The sequence below is a fragment of the Chiloscyllium punctatum genome, chromosome 27, assembly GCF_047496795.1.
Source record: "Chiloscyllium punctatum isolate Juve2018m chromosome 27, sChiPun1.3, whole genome shotgun sequence".
Classification (NCBI taxonomy): Eukaryota; Metazoa; Chordata; class Chondrichthyes; order Orectolobiformes; family Hemiscylliidae; genus Chiloscyllium; species Chiloscyllium punctatum.
In genome coordinates, this window is record NC_092765.1 from 48,604,028 (window position 1) to 48,626,650 (window position 22,623).

Consider the following 22,623-nt stretch of genomic DNA (forward strand, 5'->3'; position numbering starts at 1 on the left):
AGGCTCAGGGCATTGGCGCATGGATCATGGAGGTCAAGACCGGTGGTGATGGGACAGGCTCAGGGCGTTGGCGCATGGATCCTTTCCTCCTGAAGGATAACAAGTTTACTGAGTATTTTTCACGGGAAATAAAATCTTTTGGGACATTAATTCGGGTACGGCCAGTAATCTGTCAGTGCTGTGGGAGACTGCCAAGGCCTATGCAAGGGTTTGATTATTTCTTACTCGGTGACTCGGAAGCAGCAGAAGGGACAGCAACAGAGTATGCTCGAGGCCCGGTTGAAAGCAGCCGAGACAGTATACTTTGACAGACCGTCTGTGAGCAAGTTGCAGCGGATTACAGCCCTCAAGGATGCTCTGAATGCTGCATTCACTCAGACAACAAAGAAGGAGATTTCCTTTGCGAAGTAGAGGTTATTCGAGTATAATGATAAACAGGGTAGATATCTGGCGTACCTGGCCACACCCATTAGAGAGTTTGGAATCACTTGCGATTCCAAACAGATTAACGTAGCATTCAGGAAGTTCTACTCTGAGGCAGCTCCAGAATGGTAAAGCGCCAGGCCCAGATGGATTTCAGAGCAAGTTTTATAACGCATTTATAAACATGGTGGCCGGGCCAATGTTGAATATGTACAATTATTCATACAGTTAGGACTGCCTCCCATCCTCTCTAGGAGAAGCAAATATTTCTGTTATTCTCAAGAGAGGGATAGTCCCAGAGGATTGTACTTCGTACAGGTACATATCGCTATTAAACATGGATTTTAAAATCTTGTCGAAAAAGCTGGCGTTGAGGTTGGAGTGGGTTTTGCCCTTCATTGTAAAGGAGGACCAGGCAGGTTTTATTTGGGGTCGCAGGTCTTCTAATAATATTAGAAGAGTACTAAATGTGGTTCAGGTACGCCAGCAAGGGTCAATTCCGTGTTTGGTAGTAGAGAAAGTGTTTGACCAGGTGGAGTGGCCGTACCTTTATGTCTTGGAGTGGTGTGGTCTTGGAGGGGTCTTTACCCAGTGGGTGGCAGTGTTATACAGTGACCCTAAAGCAGCAGTTCTCACTAATGGTATAAGGTCTGACAGTTTTGGCAGAAACAGTCGACAAGGGAGCCCCCTTTCACCGTTACTATTTATATTGGTGATTGAGCTGTTGGCAGAGGCCATCTGGAGAGACTCCAATATAACTGCCCCAGAGGTAAGATCAGGAGGACATAAGATCACCCTTTATGCAGATGACATTCTTCTCTTTCTAACTAACCCAACGATATCTGTGCCCCGTTTATACAAGTGATTCATCCGTTTGGTTTTTTTCCAAGGGTATAAAATCCATTTTATGAACTTGGAGGCCATGTCTATGTGGGTGGAATCTGATTCCTTTTCAGTGGTCACATGGAGGTTTCCCATATTTAGACATTTTTATCACCCTGGCCTTTGATCAATTATATAAAACTGATTTTGTGCAGTTGGTAGAGAAGATAAGACAGGACATTCAGTGATGGAAGAATCTTCCGATATCTTGGTTGCGGGGAATAGCTCTGGTCAAAATGAATGTTCTTCCTTGTTTATTATTCCCCATGCGAATGCTCCCTTTGCTGCCCAAGCAGGTGCTATGGAGGCTTCATACTTGGCTCGGTTCTTTTATCTGGCGTCATAGGCAGCCTCATATTAGGCTTGCCAAACTGCAGCTTCTGCAGGAGATGTGGGTGTAGATTTTCCAGATTTTAAGAAATATCAAGTGATTGGGCTTGCTAGGACCCACAGTCAATTTGGCTGGACATTGAGGCCACGCAGGTAAAATGCCTCTCATTAATTTGTTGTTTATGGACAAGATGAGATCTGTTCTGGAATATTGCATAAATCCGATTGTCCTTAACACGGTTAAAGCATGGAGAATGATGCCACAAAGTGAGGGCAATTTACAAAAAACTTCCCCTTTTACTCCCATAGTAGGAATGTTAGGATTCCGGCTGGGATTGATGGATTCTGGATTCAGGTTCCGGGAATCTAGAGGAGTTTCCTGTCTAAGGGATTTATTTGAGGGGGAGGAGTTGAGCAGCAACTTTCGAGCAGTTGAGCCAGAAATATGAACTATCTAGGAGGGACCTCTTTTGTTAGTTTCAGATTCAGGACTTTATACAGAAAAAGACTACATTGACGGTTAGTCCCTATAATTCGAAAGTGGAGAGGAGAGTACTTTGGTCCATGGATACTCTCTCGGTCAGCACCCTCTATCATTTATTAGGAGGTAGTGTTTTGAAGGACATTGAGCGGCTGCACGGAATCTGGACTCAGGAATTGGGGGTGGAGATCTCATCAGAGGCATGGGAGGATATTTGGGAGAACATAAGGAAAATTTTAATTTGCAATAGGGCGCAGGCTATGCAACTGAAGGTACTCCACAGGGCTCATTTGGTACTGGAGTGCCTTGTGAAGTTGAAGACAGGAGCATCCCCAGTGTGCCCCAAACGTAAAACAGATATTGATACTCTTATTTATTGCTTATGGTCATGCCACAAGCTTTGTAGGTATTGGGCGCTATAGCGAGTGTTTTGGAAGGGGTCTTGGGAACCGAGGTCAAGATAGATCCAGTGTCCCTCCTCTTGGGTTTGCCAAATCTCCCTTCTTTGGGAAGAAACTATTTAATATTCTTTCATTTTGTGGGAGGAAGAACATCCTGATAAGCTGGGTTTTGGAGAATCCCCTGGGACTCTTGGGGTGGCGTAGGTCAGTTATGGAGCACATCCCCCAGACGTCCTCATGATAATGGTGTACCAGAAAATGGAACTCTTTTATAGGATGTGGCAGCTCTTTCTAAGTGATATAGATGCAGGCTTATCGGCTGTGTTGGTCAGGACCTTGGGTAGCAGCAAGAGCTGTGTCTGGCGAGCCAGGGGCCCCTGGGAGGAAGAATTCTGAACAAATATGGGTTTGCCAACTGATGCTCCCAGTGATGGGAAGCTTTGGTGGGATTGCACTAAGTGTTGCAACTTAGTTTAATTTGCCTTGGTTCAATTGGGTTTAATTTAGCTTTATCTTGATTTAGTTAACTATTGACTTGTAGTTTGCTTCGTTTTTTTCTCTTTATTCTATTTTTTCTTCTGAATTGTTTGTGGAGTACAGTAGCAGTTTGTTTATTGTTATTGTTGTTATATTATAAGATTATAATGCTTTTGTAGTAATTTTCTAATTTCTAAAAGTTGCAAAATCTTTTTGTCCATAAAAACATTTACAAAAAAACATGAGCTGCCCAAAAACAGAGCCAAATTTTAGTCATTGGAGATGGTTACATAACAACTTTTAAAAGTCTGTATAATATTGATGGACTGAAGAAACAGATTCACAAATCCATTGCCTAGACACTTTGTGGATCACTTTAGTGAAGCCCTCAACAATTTGGTCCAAACTAAAGAGAAGAGGAGGAAAATCAGGATGGAGTGTACAGTTTACAGACCATAACAGAAACATATGAAAACTATTGAAAGCTGAAGTAGAAGCCAGAAATAAAACATGGCAAAAGAAAGATGTAGACTGGGACTTACAGAGCGTTAAGGGCTTAGACAGGATGGAATTTGTTAAGTGCGTTCAGGAAAGTTTCCTCAAGCAGTATGTAGAAGGTCGTACTCAGTAAGGGGCAAAACTCGACCTACACTTGGGACATAGGGCAGGACAAGTGATGGAGATGATGTTGGATGACCACTTTGGGACCAGTGACCATAATTTTATTAATTTAGGGGCAAAACTGGTCCACAGGTCCAAGTTCTAAACTGGGGCAAGGTGAATTTTGATGGAATTAGACAGGAGCTTGCAGAGGTTGATTGGAGTCATTTGTTTGCAGGTAAAGGGACTTCCAGCAAGTGGGAGGCCTTTAAAACTGAGATAGCGAGAGTTCAAGGTCTATGTGTTCCTGTGAAGGTGAAAGGCAAGGTTGGCAGGAATAGGAACCCTGGATGACAAGAGATAATTGAGCTTTGACCAGAAAAATGGAGGTGTGGCTGATGTACAGGCAGCTGGGATGGAGGGAATCCATGGAGGTATACAGAGAATATAGGAGTTTACTGCAGAAAGAATTCAGGAGGGTGTAAGGGGGGCACGAGATAGCCTTGGCAGGGAAGGTTAGGGTGAATCCAAAGAAGTTCTTTTACTATATTAAAGGAAATAAAAAACTAGAGAGAAAATAGGACCCCTCAAGGACCAAAGTGGACATGTATGTGTGGAACTGCAAGAGATGGGCATGGTTCTCAATGAATATTTCTCCTCTGTGTTTACCGTGGAGAAAGACATGAAGGCTTGGGAACTTGGGGAAATTAGTGATGGTATCTTGGGGCCAGTCAATATCACAGTAGAGGAGGTGTTGGATGTATTAGAATGTATGAAGATGAATAAATCTCCTGGTCCTGACCAGATATATCCAAGAACACTGCAAGGGGCTAGAGAAGAAATTGCAGGGGTTCTGGCTGATATTTTTACATCATTGTTAGCTATGGGTGAGGTCCTGAAAGACTGGAAGGTAGCGAATGTTGTGCCCTTATTCAAGAAGGGCTGCAAATAAACATCTGGGATCTGTAGACTAGTAAGCTTAACATCTGTGATAGGTACGTTATTTGAGAAGATTCTGAGAGATAAGATATACATGTATTTGGAAAGACAGGGTTGATTAGGAGCAGTCAGCATGGCTTTGATCATGCCTCACAAATCTATTCGGGTTCTTTGATGAAGTGACCAAGAGCTTTGATGAGGGAACAGTGATAGACGTAGTCTATATGGATTTCAGCTAAGCCTTTGAGAAGGCTCTACATGGTAGGCTGCTCTGGAAAGTTAGATTGCATGGAATCCAGAGTGAGCTGGAAAATTGGATACACAATTGGCTTGATGGTACGAAGCAGAGGGTAATCGTGGAAGGATGCTTGTTGGACTGGAGGCCTGTGACTTTTGGGGTGCCTCAGGTCAGTGTGAGGTCCATTGCTGTTTGTTATCTATATCAATGATTCGAATGAAAATGTACAAGCATGATTAGTAAGCTTGCAGATGACAATAAAATTGGCACTATATAGGACAGTGAGGAAGGTTATCAGAAATTGCAGCAGGACCTAGATCAGCTGGGGATGTGGGCCAAGAAATTGCAAATGGAATTTAATATAGATAAGTGTGAGGTCTTGCATTTGGAAAGTCAAGATAGAAGTTTAATGGTGAATGGGAGGGCCTTAAAGAGTGTAGTGGAACAAAGGGACCTTGGAGTTCAGGTGCACGGTTCTCTGAAAATGGAGTCACAGAAAGACAAGCCTGTGAAGAAGGCTCTTGGCACACTGGCCTTCATCAGAAGTGTATAAGATCATGAGAGACATGGATAGGGTGAATGTACTCAGTAAGGTAAAAACAATGACTGCAGATGCTGAAAACCAAATACTGGATTAGTGGTGCTGGAAGAGCACAGCAGTTCAGGCAGCATCCAACGAGCAGCGAAATCGACGTTTCGGGCAAAAGCCCTTCATCAGGAATAGTGTTAGGTACATCAATCAGAGGGAAATGGGTCTGGGTGGGTTACTCTTCGGACGGTCAATGTGGACTTGTTGGGCCGAAGGGCCTGTTTCACACTGTAGGGAATCTAATCTAATATCAGATTAGATTAGATTACAGTGTGGAAACAGGCCCTTCAGCCCAACAAGTCCACACCGACCCGCCAAATGCAACCCACCCATACCCCTACATTTACCCCTTACCTAACACTACGGGCAATTTAGCATGGCCAATTCACCTGACCTGCACATCTTTGGACTGTGGGAGGAAACCGGAGCACCCGGAGGAAACCCACGCAGACACAGGGAGAATGTGCAAACTCCACACAGTCAGTCGCCTGAGGCGGGAATTGAACCCGGGTCTCTGGCGCTGTGAGGCAGCAGTGCTAACCACTGTACCACCGTGCCGCCCACAGGTCTACCTCTAAAGATGGTATATTAATAAAACGTCTATGGACAGAATCTCATATGGGTCTGAGTGACATGGCCTGTGACAAGATATGTGGCTGAATTGAAAGCGAGGCCAGGCTCAGCTTGCCGTCAAGATCATCTCGCTCCATCTTTTATGCATTTCACTAACAGCATAACGAGATTCTCACTAGGCAGCAACAAGATGCCAATTGACTGTCATTATTGCTTGTTGAGTATCTTGTGAATGCCACAATTCACCTGATTAATATTAGTATACCCATTTTGCCAAACTCAGCAAGCAAAACAAACAACAGAAAATTCAATACAGAAACCAGAGCAGATGCAGCTCGCTGCTTGTTCCAAATGACTTCCAGATTGAAAACTAGGCACCAACATCTCAGGAGAAAGTGAGGTCAGCAGATGCTGGAGATCAGAGCTGAAATATGTGTTGCTAGAAAAGCGCAGCAGGTCAGCCAGCATCAAAGGAGCAGGAGAATCGACGTTTCGGACATAAGCCCTTCTTCAGGAATGAGGAGGCTGTGCCAAGCAAGCTAAGATAAAAGGTAGGGAGGAGGGACTATGGGAGGGGCGTTGGGAATGTGGTAGGTGGAAGGAGATTAAAGTGAGGGTGATAGGCCAGAGAGGGGTTGGGGGCGGAGAGATCGGGAAGAAGATTGCAGGTCAGGAAGGCGGTGCTGAATCTGAGGGTTGGGACTGAGAAAATTTGGGGGGAGGGGAAATGAGGAAACTGGAGAAATCTGAGTTCATCCCTTGTGGTTGGAGGGTTCCTAAGGCGTCGTGTTGCCATGGTCTGGCGATGGAGGAGGCCAAGGACCTGCATGTCCTTGGTGGAGTGGGAGGGGGAGTTGAAGTGTTTAGCCACGGGGCGGTTGGGTTGGTTGGTGTGGGTGTCCCAGAGGTGTTCTCTGAAACGTTCCGCAAGTAGGCGGCCTGTCTCCCCATTGTAGAGGAGGCCACATCGGGTGCAGCGGATGCAGTAAATGATGTGTGTGGAGGTGCAGGTGAATTTGTGGCGGATCTGGAAGGATCCTTTGGGGCCTTGGAGGGAAGTGAGGGGGGAGGTGTGGGCGCAAGTTTTGCATTTCTTGCGGTTGCTGGGGAAGGTGTCGGGAGTGGAGATTGGGTTGGTGGGGGGTGTGGACCTGACGAGGGAGTGGTCTTTCCGGAACGCTGATAGGGGAGGGGAGGGAAATATATCCTTGGTGGTGGGGTCTGTTTGGAGGTGGCGGAAATGAAGAAGGATGATACAATGTATCTGGAGGTTGGTGGGGTGATAGGTGAGGACCAATGGGGTTCTGTCCTGGTGGTGGTTGGAGGGGCGGGGCTCAAGGGCGGAGGAGCGGGAAGTGGAGGAGATGCGGTGGAGAGCATCGTCAACCACGTCTGGGGGGAAATTGCGGTCTTTGAAGAAGGAGGCCATCTGGGTTGTTCGGTATTGGAATTGGTCCTCCTGGGAGCAGATGCGGCGGAGGCAAAAGAATTGGGAATATGGGATGGCGTTTTTACAGGGGGCAGGGTGAGAGGAGGTGTAGTCTAGGTAGCTGTGGGAGTCGGTCGGTTTATAGTAAATGTCCGTGTTGATTCGGTCGTCCGAGATAGAAATGGAGATGTCTAGGAAGGGGAGGGAGGAGTCTGAGACGGTCCCAGGTAAATTTGAGGTTGGGGTGGAAGGTGTTAGTAAAGTAGGGCATGCTCAAAGGACACTAGTCACATGCACCCCAAACATTGTCATCTGACATGCACCAGCATTTAAGAACCCTGATGGCACATTTCCAGTCCAGTGACTCTTCTACACTTCAATGTTGTATCAGCAACTATAATTGTAATGCTGCAGCAAGGGCACTGCACTCAGGACATGCGCCCAGCTCACGGATCAGGATACATCTTTGGGCTCTTTGCTTGCTGACATAAAGTTCACTCACTTTGACTCTACCTAGATGCTAACAACATGCCTGCCTTGCACTGTCTTGCCAAATTGCATTTTGCCCCTCAGAGATATCACACTCATAATGCCTTGCCATTTAGTGCAGACACAAAACCACAAAGCTTGATATAATTGTCAGCAGACCTTCACTAAGAGGTTCCCAGCGCTATAAATCAAGGATATTCTCTGATAACAGTCCAGGCCCTGCTTGGGTCAGTCACAGTCAGGATCCTCTCATCATAAGGGGTCTGGAGCTTGATAACAGGTAGCATACCACTCATCTTGACTTTTTCTGCACTATGGAGAAAGTGAGGACTGCAGATGCTGGAGATCAGAGTAGAAGAGTGTGGTGCTAGAAAAGCACAGCCAGTCAGGCAGCATCCAGGGAGCAGAGAATCAAAATTTCAGGCATAAGCCATTCATCAGGAATGAATTTTCCATTTCTGGAGGCTTTGGATTTGTTGTAGGTACTGATTGTCCTGTTCAGGTCCAAATTGTCGTGGTCTGAATGTGGTCCAGAGTCGCTGTGGGATCAGTGGTTCCAAAAGCAGGCACTGAGGAAGGGGATGTGATTGTGGTAGCAAGTCTGCTTCTTTCTGCACTATTGTGGTCTATTTTCCTCATGGAATGAGAGATGGGCAGGTGTTACGGAAGATGATCCGATTGAGGCATACAAAATTATGACAGGTAGATTGTAAGATTCATTTTCTCTTGACAGACGTGTCTAAGTCAATAGGGCATAAGTTTAAGGTGAAGAGTAAATTGTTTCAAAGAGGACCTGAGGCAAAGTCTTTTCACCCAGAGAGTGATGGAATTATGGAAGGTGCTGCCAGAGGGGCTGGTGGACGCAGGTACTCTCGCAATATTTAAGAAGCATCTGGACAAGCATATAAAATGCCAAGGCACAGAAGGCTATGGACCAAATGTAAGTAAATGGTATTAGTGTATGTTATTGGTCAGCAGAGATGTGGTAGGCTGAAGGGATATTTTCTATGCATGACACATAACTCTACAAAAGTGGGTGACAAAACTAATGCTGTTGGTGCATGTGGAAAGGCATCGAAAGTGAGAGAGTAGACAGCACAGAGGGCATGCCGGGTTAGTGGTGTTGGGTGAGAATGAATGAGGGAATATGTTGCAGAAAGTAGTGAGAGTGGTGAGCATAAAACTTGGTGAAGATGGATACATTAGTGAAGATTGAGTCAGTGTCAGCTATTGAGAGAAGCCTTTCACCTGCTTTTGTAGGCAATGTGTTTATGTGGCTAGTCCAGTTGAGTTTGAGTTTCTGGTCAATGATAATCCTCCCCACCCACCCACCCACCCCCCCCGCCCGCCGGATATTGATAGTGGAGGATTCTGTGATGGTAATACCATTGAATATCAAGGGCAGTGGTTAGATGGTCTCTTGTTGATGATGGTCATAGCCTGACATTTCTGTGGCCTGAATGTTACTTGCCATTTGTCAGCCCAAGCCTAGATATTGTCCAGGTCTTGTTGCATTTGCACATGTACTGCTTCAGTTTCTGAGAAGTCAGGAATGATGCTAAACATTGTGAATCATTAGCGAACATCCCCACTTCTGACCTTATTATGGAGGGATGGTCATTGATGAAGCAGCTGGAGAACATAGGGCCTGCGACACTACCCCGAGGTACTCCTGCAAAGATGTCCTGGAGCTGAGATTAGTTATCTTCAACTACCACAACTGTCTTGCTACGTGCAAGGTATGACTCCAACCTGCAGAGAGTTTGCCCCCTGATACCATTGATTCCAGTTTTGCTCGGGCTCCTTGATGCCATAATCAGTTGAAAGCATCCTCGATGTCATGGGCTGTCAATCTCACCACCCCCCTCCCCACTGAAGAATTCAGCTCTTTTGTCCACGTTTGAACTAAGGGTATAATGAGGTCAGGTGCTGCTTGAAAGTACTGTTGATGACACTTTCCATCACTTTACTGATGATCAAGAATAGATTGATGGAGCAATAATTGGCGGTGTTGAATTTGTCCTGCTTTTTACATACAGGACATACTTGGGCAATTTTCCACATTATCAAATAGAAGGCAGTGTTGTAACTGTACTGGGAGAGCTTGGCTAGAAGAACAGCAAGTTATGGAGCACAAGTCTTCAGTACTATTGCTGGAATGTTATCAGGGCCTGCAGCTTTTGCAATATCCAGTGTCTCCAACCTTTTCTTGATACCACTAGGAGTGAATCAAATTTACTGAAGACTGGTTTCTGTCATGCTGGGGACCACAGAAGGATGCTGAGATAAATCATCCAATCAGCACTTCTGGCTGAAGATTGCTGTAAATGCTTCAGCCTTATCTTTTGCGCTGATGTGCTGGGCTCTTCCATTGTTGAGGATGGGGATATTTGTGGAGTCACCTCCTTCGGTGAGTTGTTTAATTGTCCACCACCATTCTTGACTGGATGTGGCAGGATTGCAGAACTTAGATCTGATCCATTGGTTGTGGGATCACTAAGCTCTGTCTGTCACTTGCTGTTTGTCATGCAAGTCCTGTTTGGTAGCTTCACCAAGTTGACACCTCATTTTCAGGTATGCCTGGTGCTTCTCCTGGTATGCCCTCTTGCACTCTCTATTGAACCAAGGATGAACTCCTGGCTTGGTGATAATGTTTGAGTGGGGATATGCCAGACCATGAGGTGGCAGACTATGCTGGAGTCCAAGTCTTCTACTGATAGCCCACAGCACCTTATGAATGCTCAATCTGAGTTGCTACATCTATTCTAAGTCTACCCCAATTACCACGTGATAATACCACACTGCACAATGGAAGTTATTCTCAATGTGAATGCAGGACTTCATCTCCACAAGGACTGTGTCGTGCTCACTCTTATCAATACAGTCATAGACGGATCCATCTGCAGCCGGCAGACTGGTAAGGGTGAGACCAAGTATGTTTTTTCCCTCTTGTTGGTTCCCTCACCCCTGCCACAGACCCAGTTTAGGACCCGACCAGTTCATACTCTTGCTGAGACACTCTTGGTGATGGACATTGAAAACCCTCACCCAGAGTACATTTCGTGTCCTTGCCACCCTCAGTGCTTCCTCCAAGTGTTGTTCAACACAGGAGTATCAATTCATCAGCGGAGGGATGATAGTAAGTGATAATCAGCAGGAGATTTCCTTGCCTATGTTTGACCTGAAACCATGAAACTTCATGGGGTCTGGAGTCGATTTTGAGGACTCATCGGGCAACTCCCTCCCTACTGTGTGCTACTCTGCCATCACCTCTGACGGGGTCTGTCCTGCCAGTGGGACAGCACATATCCAAGGATGGTGTTGGTCGTGTCTGGGACATTGTCTATGAGCTATGATTCATGAGTATGACTGTGCCAGGGTGTTGCTTGACTAGTCTGTGTGACTGCTGTCCCAATTTTGGCACTAACCCCAAGATGTTAGTGAGGAGAACTTTGCAGGATCTTCAGGGCTGTTTCTTCCATTATCTTTTCCAGTGCCTAGATTGATGCCAGGTGATCTGTCCAGTTTAATTTCTTTGAGATTGTGGCAATTGATAAAACTGAATGGCTTGCTAGGCCATTTCAAAGGGCAATTGAGAGGCAACACATTTCAGTGGGTCTGGAGTCACACATGTAGGCCAGACCAGACAAGAATGGCAGATTTCCTTCTCTGAAGGACAATACTGAACCTTAGCTGTAATACCATTGAATGTCAAAGGGCTATGAAAGAATCTCCTGGACTAAAAGGGAAGCTGTTCATTGTAGCATCAATTTTGCTACCAAGCCCTGGTGTCTGTCCCTTACAATATCTTCCCCAAATGGCTGCATCTTGATGAAGGTCCTCCTGTGGTGCTACCTGCTATTGGCATTGTAACTGCCATTGTTGATTGAGAAAAGACCTCCTTTATCACATCCGCTCCTCCTACTCCCAATGACATTGGGTATATGAGATGAACAGATTTTCCAGAGTTGAACTGTGTAGACATGGCAGATGGTGTTATGTGAACATGAGTGTTCATGGATTTCAACCACAGAACTGGCAAGTAGTGATCTTTCCACACTTTCCATTGTCTATACTCACGACATACAGGGCTTCTCCGACTTGAGACTCTAATTCTGGCACAGTTCCTGGACAGATTGCAAAATATGGTCATTATGAAATCTGTGATAGAACCTGTATCCGTCCATCCTCCTCCTCCTGTCATCCTCACACTGGTCCAACCACCACCCCGACTGCACATCACTTTTCCACTCCTCAGTCCCTCTGACCCCACTCCAGACAACAGTCTTCCCCATCCCTGACTTTCTCCTTTTGTCCTAAGGCTCTGTGCAATTGCTATTCTCCTGCTCTCCCCCGCCACAGAGTTCAACAAAGCAAACCACCGATCTCAGAGACAACTGCAAAAGTGACTGATGCATTCCACCTTTAAATGAGTGTGAACCAAATCCTAAAATGTTCATGTGTAACTGATTTTATCTTAGAAGTGTGATATAATTCTAAACACTTTTACACAAATAAGTATTTTTGAAATGCATGCACCACAAACCAGTGCGAGGCTCGATATGCCACGAGCATGATATTGACTACGTTTTGACAACTGAATGAGATGTGAGAAAATCAAAAGTTTGACTGCCACCAAATTCAGTCATCTCACTTTCTGCTGATGCAGGCTTCACAGATCCCACTACCATCACTCCCAACCGCTCCTCTCAGTATCCATTTGCAGCTTTTTGTTATTTCCTTTTGGAAAATAGTAATCAGGAAACAGCTGTCTCTAAGCTATGTCTCCTCAGAGCTGATTTTAGACTTAGTGAATAAATGAAAAAGTTTAGCGTTTCTTTATTTGGAGATGCCGGTGTTGGACTGGGGTGGACAAAGTTAAAAATCACACAACACCAGGTTATAGTCCAACAGGAGTATTTGGAAGCACTAGCTTTCGGAGCGCTGCTTCTTCATCAGGTGGTTGTCACAACCTGATGAAGGAGCAACGCTCCAGTACTGCAGTTAACACTTTCTTAAAGTATTCAACAATTTACATCTCCACTACCTTACCCAAGGGTTCATGTGTTGATCATCCACCTGTGAAGAACTCCCTGACATCCATCTTAAATTCACTTTACACCAGTTTGAACTTGTGACCTTTTACCTTTCTGTGCTATCAAGCAGCATCTACTTAGCAACACTCTGCCCACTGATACCCAGTTTGGATTTCGCCAGGGCCACAAAGCTCCTGATTTTGTTGTAGCTTACCAAGAATCGCAGAATTGTCAGCCAATTGTGGGTTTCACCAATGAAAAAATTGTCCTCGACAGAATAACAAGTGTTTTCCTTGCATGCCATTGGCATTAAGTTTTTTAGTTAGAATTGGTGACAAATGGGAAAGAACAAGAGAGCAGAAGTGACATGTAATTTGTAAATGGCACCCCATGGTTAACTTTTGGCCACTGTGTGATGATATGGATCTGTTTCTTCCAACATCCTTATGCAATGCCTTGAATCTTCATTCCGATGCCTGGTGAAGCCCCAACCAATAAAAAGATAAATAAAGCTGTACAATAGTTAAAATAAACCATTAGCAAATAGAAATATCTATAACAAAAGGTTGAAGTCTGGCAGAAGCAAGAGATCCAAGAACTAGCACTAACAATGATGATTTGTATTAAAATAGTGCTTTAACATAGTAAAATGTGCCAAAGTCTAACTTCTCAAATATTAGGGCTGATGATTAACAGCTTGATCAGAGAGGTAGGCTTCAAAAAGTGTCTTAGAAGGAGAGAAAGATTGCAAAGTTTAGGGGGAAAATTCTAAAGTGGCAGGCTTTACAGTTAAAGACACAGCCACCAATGCTGGAGTGATGGCATTTGGAAATCTACAAGATATCAGAATTAGAAGAGTACATTGATCTCAGAAAGTTTTACAGATGGTACAGATTGCCAGGATAGGAATGGGTGAGGCCTTTGACAATTTCCAAACAAGGATGAGAATGGCAAAATTGAGACAGTGTTGGTTAAAGAATGAACCTAGATTAGTAAGGACAGGGATGAAGAGTGAATGGGAACTGTGCAAGCAAGGATACAAACTGCAAGTTTAGATGAATTCAAGCCTATGTTGAGTGGTAAATGAGAGACGTTGGCCAGGAAATCTTTGGAACGATCAAGCCTTGACGAGGGAGCAAAGGGTGAGATTCATGATTTGGATGAGCGCAGATAGAATATGATAAAATATAGGCAGAAACTAGAGAGAGCAGTGAGTTCAGATCAAGGAATACCTAAGAGTCAGTTTGCCTTGGTGCATCAGAACAACTGAATGGATGGCCACAATGTTAGTGGCACAGATATCCACAATCTCCTCACACTACAGATCTGAAGGTAGAGAATGCAAAGGAGAACCGAGTAAAAGATGGTTTATTTTGGAGAAGAGAAATCCAGGGTTATCTTTTCCTTTCAGCATGATTCTGGGATAGTGAATAGTTTGGTCAGAGACTAGTGCTTTTGATTGTTCATAATGATCTAGCAGTGGATGGCGATTTGAGTGCCAGTTATCAAACATTTCTCCATTATCAGCAATGCATGCCATCATGCCATATTACTGATAACTGATTGCTGAGTTGCCTAATGCTATTTTTACGGGACCTTGAGATCTTGTTCAGATAATCCGAAGTTCGGATAATTGATGTTCGGATAATCGAGGTTTTACTGTACATATAATCACATTACAATAAGCTCATAAGAAATGGGAGCTGGGAAAGATCATAAAGACCTTTCAAGCCTTTTCCACTATTTAATAAGAGCATAGCTGATTTTCCCAAGTTCCATTTTCCCATCTGACTTTCCACATCCCTTGAAGTTCTTGGTGTCTAATTTGTATTTATCCCTTTCATGAACATTGTCATTGAGTGACCATATATTATCCTGCGGGCAGACAGTTCTAAAATTGTGCAATCCTCAGAGCTAAGTAATTTTTTCGACATCTCAGCCCTAAAGGAATCAATCCCTTGTCCTATGTTAATGACCCATAGTTCCACACTCTGCAACCACATTTTCTCAACATCTATAATGTCATGCCCTTAAAATCTTTAATGCATTTCAATTAGATAACCTCTGATTCTTCTAAATCATGATGAATGTGTACCTATTCTACTCAATCTAGCTTTATAGGACAATCAAATCAAACTTTTTGGTCTGCATTCAAGGAAAATATGCCTTATGGAAAAGAGATCACAACTGCGCAGTATTTCTCAGGTGTCATCGCATAACTTCACAACAACTACGAGCAGGAGTAGACCATTCAACCCGTAAAGCCTCCTCCACCATTCAAAAAGATCATGGCTGTTGTGATATTCATCACGTCCACTTTCCTGCATTTTCTCCCATAACCCTTGATTTTCCGACTGATCAAGAATCTATCTACCTTGACTGTAAATGTACACAAGGACTCTGCTCTCACAGCTGTCTGTGACAAGGAACTCCAAAGACTCTCAACCTTTTGAGAGAAGATTTTCCTCCTTATCTCAGTCTTAAATTGGTACCCCTTTATTCAGAAAATATATATACTCTCCTGTGAGGGGAAACATCCTGTCAGCATTTGCCCAGTCAAGACCCCAAGGATTCCTCTATGTTTCAATTAGATCAGCTCTCATTCTTTTAAACTCCCACATTGTTTAGCCTTTATGCATAAGACATTTCCTTCATACCAGGATTCATCCTAGTGAACCTTCTCTGAACTCTCTCCAATGAAATGATATCTTTCCTTCAATAAGTTTTTAAGATGGTGGCAGAGTAGAGAAGCTGAGCCTGGGGCTTTTCCACTCCGGCTTTATCTTTCTCTTTTTTTACTTCTTACTTTTGCTATTTTTCTTCTGGTTTTTTTTCTTCCTTTGTTTTCTTTTCTTTAAAGCCTGGAAAATGGCAGGTGAAGGAGGAGGTCTTCAGTGGCAGCAGCAGCAGCAAGGCCAGGACGAGCCAGATATGGCTCCATCCTAGCCTGGGGCTTCCCATCGAGTGAAGAGCAGGTCCTGGGCTGACTCACAGGCTGGGCCAAGGCTCCAGGCCCATAGCTAGACCCGGGTGCCTGAAGCATTGGTGAAAGGGATGGATGGTAGATCGGCAACAGCGTCTGGAGGAGGCTTCTCCTGGCCCAGTGATGATGTGGCTTCCAGCAGCCCAGTGCGGTGCTCTTAGCCCAGCAAAGTGATATTTTTCTACCTTCTTCAGTGGTGGCTTGCAGCCCAGTATTCCGGCAGCCTAGTGTTCTCATCCCAACCTGGCGTTCTTGTCGCACAACAGCGGTCTTACCTGGTTACATCTTCAGGGTATTCCATCATTCTTTAATCAGCTGTCCCTGAGCCCAGAAACCATTAACTGAGCAAAGATGAACCTTGCCTTAATTTATGTTTTTTTATTACTTCTGTCATTAATATAAGGGTCGAGTGGTGGCAAAAAATGCTTTTTGCTGTATTTTTCATGTAAAAGTACACTTGACAGTAAATTTCTATTTCATTGAAAACTGCTCACATGACTGTAAATGATGACTCACCACCACCTTGTACCTTATACAGCTGCAGTAAGACTTCCCTACTCTTATACTCCACCTACCACCCCCCGCCCCTTGAAATCTGGGCCAAAATTCCATTAGCCTTCCTGATTACCTTCTGCACTTTGATGCAAGATTTCTGTGTTTTCTGCACAGATACTCCCAAGTCCCTTTGTGCTGCAGCTTTCTGTAGCTTTTCTCAATTTAAATAATGCTCTGTTCTTTTGTTCTCTCTTACAAAATAATAATTTTACATTTTCACACATTATACTCTGTCTGCCAATGTTTTTGCCCACTTATGGAAATTATCAATTTCTCTTTGCAAACTATTTGTATCCCTCTCACAACCACCTATTTTTGTATCATCTACAAACTTGGCTGCTTTACATTCACTGCCTTCCTCCAAATCATGAATATACATTGCAAACAATTTTGGTCCCAGCACTGATTCCTCACTGATCACCAACTTGAAAAAGGACCTCTTGTCTCATCTTACTGTTTCCTGTCCATTAACCAATTCTCTCTTTGTGCCAATATACTATTTCCAACATCGTGGGGGTTCTTATCTTAAGACATAATATTTTGTGATGTACCTTGTCAAATACCTTCTCCAAGGCCAAATACAGCATATCTACTTGTTACCCCCTATTTACTCTAGTTGAGATTTCCTTTGAAAACTCCAATAAATTATCAGGCATGATTTCCCTTTCATTAAGCTATGTTGACACTGCTTGATTAGACTATGACTTTCCAAATATGCCATTATTACTTTCTTGACAATTGATTGCAATGCTTTTCTAACAATCAATGTTTGGCTAATCAATCTATAATTACCTGCTTTTTGCCTCCCTCCCTTTTTGAATAGGGCTATTTCATTAGCAGTTTTCCAATTCTCTGGTACTTCTCCAGAATCCAATGATTTTTTGGAAAATTACAACCAATGCATTCTCTATCTCTTTAACTACTTCTTTTAAGATGCTAGGATGCAAGTCATCAAGGCCTGTAGTCTTATCTTCTTTTTGCAAGGTTTGTGAAGGTTTGTAGCTCAGATTGAGTTTTAGGATGTAGGTTTGCTCGCTGAGCTATAGGTTTGATATCCAGACGTTTCATTACCTGGCTAGGTAACATCATCAGTGGTGACCTCCAAGTGAAGCGAAGCTGTTGTCTCCTGCTTTCTATTTATATGTTTGTCCTGGATGGGGTTCCTGGGGTTTGTGGTGATATCATTTCCAGTTTGTTTTCTGAGGGGTTGATAGGTGGCATCTAGATCTATGTGTTTGTTTATGGCGTTGTGGTTGGAGTGCCAGGCCTCTAGGAATTCTCTGGCATGTCTTTGCTTAGCCTGTCCCAGGATAGATGTATTGTCCCAGTCGAAATGGTGGTTTTTTTCATCCGTGTGTAGGGCTACAAGGGAGAGAGGGTCGTGTCTTTTTGTGGCTAGCTGGTGTTCGTGTATCCTGGTGGCTAACTTTCTTCCAGGACAAACAGGAAGAAAGTTAGCCACCAGGATACACGACCAGGACAATCAGGAAGGAAGTTAGCCACCAGGATACACGAACCAGCTAGCCACAAAATGACATGACCCTCTCTCCCTCGTAGCCCTACACACGGATGAAAAAAACCACCATTTCGACTGGGACAACACATCTATCCTGGGACAGGCTAAGCAAAGACATGCCAGAGAATTCCTAGAGGCCTGGCACTCCAACCACAACGCCATAAACAAACACATAGATCTAGATGCCATCTATCAACCCCTCAGAAAACAAACAGGAAATGACATCACCACAAATGCCAGGAACCCCATCCAGGAGAAAGATACAAAGAGAAAGCAGGAGACAACAGCTTCCCTTCACTTGGAGGTTCCCACTGATGATGTTACCTAGCCAGGTAATGAAACATCTGGATATCAAACCTACAGCTCAGCGAGCAAACCTACACCCTAAGTCTTATCTCCCTTTAATCCCATTAGTTTGTCTAATACTACCCCTCCAGTGATTGTAATGGTACTTAATTCCGCCCCTATATTCCTTATTATTAATGGGGTGTTTGAAGTATCTTCCACCATGAATACTGATGCAGAACCCCTCTGCCATTTCCTAAACAGTATTGTCAGGTTTTTATATTCTTTGCTAGTTTGCCCTTGCATGTTGTTTTCTCTCTCTTTATTATCTTTTTTGGTCCTGTTTTACTGGATTCTGAATTTATCCCAGTATTCAGGACTATCACTGACTTTTAACACCTTATATACCTCTTCTTTCAACTTAATATTCTCCTTAATCTCTTTGGTTAGCCATGGTTGATTCATCCCTCTCTTAAATCTTTCCTCCTTTCTGAGATGACTCAACTCCATATACACTCATACAAAATAATAATGTTGCTGAACTGCCAGCTTTAATTTTGGTTAATCTGTGCTGTCCTCTACCAGTCTTTCAGGAGTATCTGATAAACATTGACATTCCATATACGGTAATTCTATAAAGAATTTGATAACTGCCCTGTTAGACTCTTGGACTGTCGTAGCCGTGTTGAATTACATTGGGAGTATTGAAGTAATATTGAATTGTGTTTGCTTAAGAGGGCAACATTGCCACCAGAGCTTTGCTGGACCAGTACAGAAATGTTCAATTTGGTGACATTTTAAGCAATTAATTTATGAGATGTGAGTATCAATGGCAAAGCTAGCATTTATTGTTCATCCCTTACTGCTCTTGAGTAAATGACAGTGAACGTTGAACCACTGCTGCTCTATCATGTAGATATCTTCAGTACTTTAAGAAGTTTCATGATTTTGACCCAGTGCTAGCAAATGAATAGTCATAATGTGTGACTCGGAAAGGAGATTGCTTCCCATGTTCTTCTAGATTGTGGGTTTGGATAGTATTGTTGAAGGTCCCTTGGTGAGTTATTGCAGGGCATCTTGTAGTTGGTGTACTCGGCTGATTTTGTGGTAGAGAGATTGAATATTGGTTTTGGTGAATGAGGTACTGATCAAATAGACTTTTGTTCTGGATAGTGCTGATTTTCTTGATTATTGCTGGAGAAATGTTTATCCAGGCAATTGAATAGTATACCAGCCTACTCTGGGCTTGCGTCTTGAAGATAGTGGACAGGCTTGGGGAAACAGAAGGAGAGTTACTGTCTGGAGAATTCTTGGTTCCTGATCTGCTGTAGCAACCACATTATGAATGTAAATGGTCCAATTCATTTTCTGGTCAAATCTAGATGAACAGTAGCAAATATAACCAGTTAGTGCTGACTGTCTGGAGCACATCCTTCAGACTCAAAATCAGATCGACATTGGTAGGCTTTCAGGAAGCAAGAGACACAGCCATTTTGAGAAAAATAATTAAGACCGTGACATACAATTTGCATTTGTATAGCAGCCCACCTCAAGAAGAAAACCTTATTACAATTTAAAGAGAATAGAAAAGAGCATTGCAGACACTGGGAAAATTAACGAGATAAGGAGACAAAAACAAGGCCGGAGAAAGCCAGAGAAGAGCAACAGGAAACGTTGGATCAGCATCTGCATTGTTGGTTCTTACAACTGCACTTTCTTTATCTTATCACTGTTTTATATCAACATTTCTCTAAATCTGTTTTCTGAAATTATTTACAGATTCAGGATGTTGTAAAATGTCGAACAGGAAGCTGCAAAACTGAAGAGAATGAAAACTCACCTGATTCTTACAAAAATGGTCAAGTCCAGATTATGGTGAGTAAAGGACCAATTGCAGAGCAAAAGGTTGAAAACTGAGTCATATCTAACATTAGTTACTCAAAGATTTGTTGGAGCACAAATTGCTTTTCCACAAGGACTGATTGAGAGAAAAACCATTTTGTTTCTTAAAGGAAACTTAAACAAATATTTAAACAGAAAAAGATACTGGATTAGAAGGATAGACCGGGAATAGTTTTGGGATTGTTGTATTAAACAAACAGAAGAGATACAAGGGGCTTTCCTGTGTCATATTCCTCAATGTGCTTTCGCTTCAAGAGAAACTGGGTAATCTCTATCTATACTTTGACTGTTGTGAGATATGTCCAGCAGTTTCGGCTTTTACGGTCAGGGACTGTGTGAGGTAATTATTAGAGTTGAAGGTTATACTAGAATGGTTTCTGTATCAGTCGTTTAAATCAGGAACAAATTACAGAATGTTTTTGACCAGATGTAATCATATTTGCATTCATATAACTTATTAAGAGGGGAATAACCTGTTAGCTTCACAATACACAAGAGGATTTTCACCTGTAGATTGAAATGTATCATTGAGTCAACAGCAAACATGGCTGACACTGTTGGTATAATGCGACTTTAGTTTGAAATAATCAGGATCCAGCAGCTGGCTCACATTCCAAAACGCAAGTTTAAATATCAGGTGGCTGCGAGTAAAAGAGTAAGATATTCTGAGGAGGTACCCAACCTGGGTAAAGCCCAATAAGCTTGTCTTGCAGGGCATGAAGAACAATTTCTGCTACTCCTCTCTCCACAGACAAAGTGACGGTGGCACAGTGGTTAGCACTGCTGCCTCACAGCGCCAGAGACCTGGGTTCAGTTCCCGCCTCAGGCGACTCTCTGTGTGGAGTTTGCATATTCTCCTCGTGTCTGCGTGAGTTTCCTCCGGGTGCTCCGGTTTCCTCCCACAGTCCAAAAAAATGTGCAAGTTAGGTGAATTGGCCATGCTAAATTGCCCCGTAGTGTTAGGTAAAGGGGCAAATGTAGGGGAATTGGTCTGGGTGGGTTACGCTTCAGCGGGTCGGTGTGGACTTGTTGGGCTGAAGGACCTGTTTCCACACTGTAAGTAATCTAATCTAAGTAAACTCAATTGTATCTTGTAGCTCCATCTGCTACTTCCCAACTGGCCAATCACACTACCTGGTCAACAAGAAATAGGTAACATCAACTACAAAATGAGACATTCACACAATCCAAACAAGGTTCGTGGTAGGGGTCAGTGGTTGGTGATCACGGCTTTGGAGAGACAGAGCTTTGGTGACCAGGAGCTGGGAGAATGGCGAGGATGACTATTGAGGATAGGGATAATAAAAGGCTTGCTTGAGGTCAGATTACTGCTCTTCTGCTTCTCCTGGATAGGGGAGTGTTTAAAAAGGTACTTATCATCTCGAGCCAGCTTTCGTGTCACTGCCAACCCTGACCCTTGGGAAACCCACAGAGCAACTGTCACTTTTGCATAAAACTTTCCATTGCACTCTGCAAGCCCAAATTTAGACTGAGACCTTGAAACAGCAGCTAACTGGGGCACCCCAATATCTGCAGACATATTAAATTGCAGCATGAGCCACCAGTTGGAGTAGGAATCACACAATTCACTTTACACTCTCAACTTCTCCACCTGTTATGTGCATGGAGGTAAGCAGAATATCAAGACTGTTATAGCAATCAAAGTGAATATGAAGCTGTCTGAGAGACTGTTGTAAAAGCTCACATTGTCCATTAATGTGAATACCTGCTCTGACCTATAGAGCATGATTCCAGTCCCGAACCTGTGACTCTGAGCTTTAGTTAGTTCTGACTTAGCAGTGAATCAGTTGTAGCCACTATAAAGAATGATATGATCACAAGAAATTCTGGAATCTCCAACCTGATAGTATAGTGGGAGTACCTTCATTGTACTGACTGTTATTGCAAAAAGGTATACCTTATCAAAACAAATAGAGTTTGGCAATAAATGCCAAATGCAATAAATGCTTCCTAAAAATGAATGAAAAGAAATATAACAGACTATACACCTCTAAATTGGCGTCCTTCGGTTATATACTAGAATTGCTGCTATATTGCATTTTAAGCATGCTACTACTTTTATCTAGAAAATGTATTCCACATTTGATATATTAGAATTTATGGACACTACACAAAATAAGAATTATAAGCACCTATTGCCCGGTGGGTGAGAGCACCAGTAGCGCAACACAAGGCTAGGTGGGCTGTATTCCACAATCGGATGATGGGTCGTGAATTTCATAGACAGAGATTGGAGATACACTTCCAAATCTTTCAAATATGAGTGGACAGATTGTTACTAGCTAATCATTCAGGACCTTGGTGTCCCCTCTTACTAATGGGGAACTTTAAATGAATGCTTAAGAACAATCTAATTTCCTTGGGCAGAAAACTTCTGTTTCTAATGTATTGGTTTTTATTCCTTGTTTCTTGCTGCCTTTTTATAGACAGATTTTGAAAAGGATGTGGACCTGGCCTGCCAGTCAGGTGAGTGC

The 22,623-nt window shown here is 43.3% G+C and overlaps 1 protein-coding gene across 9 annotated transcripts in view; it reads left to right on the top strand.

The window, feature by feature from the left end:
- The window catches only part of adgrb2 (adhesion G protein-coupled receptor B2), a 758,374-nt gene that overhangs the window by 679,327 nt on the left and 56,424 nt on the right, over nucleotides 1-22,623 (top strand). For all 9 annotated transcript variants that reach the window (XM_072548607.1, XM_072548608.1, XM_072548609.1 and 6 more), the window contains 2 exons: nucleotides 20,006-20,101; nucleotides 22,576-22,615. In XM_072548607.1, the coding sequence (XP_072404708.1) occupies nucleotides 20,006-20,101; nucleotides 22,576-22,615 (136 nt within the window). The remainder of the gene's footprint in view (nucleotides 1-20,005; nucleotides 20,102-22,575; nucleotides 22,616-22,623) is intronic.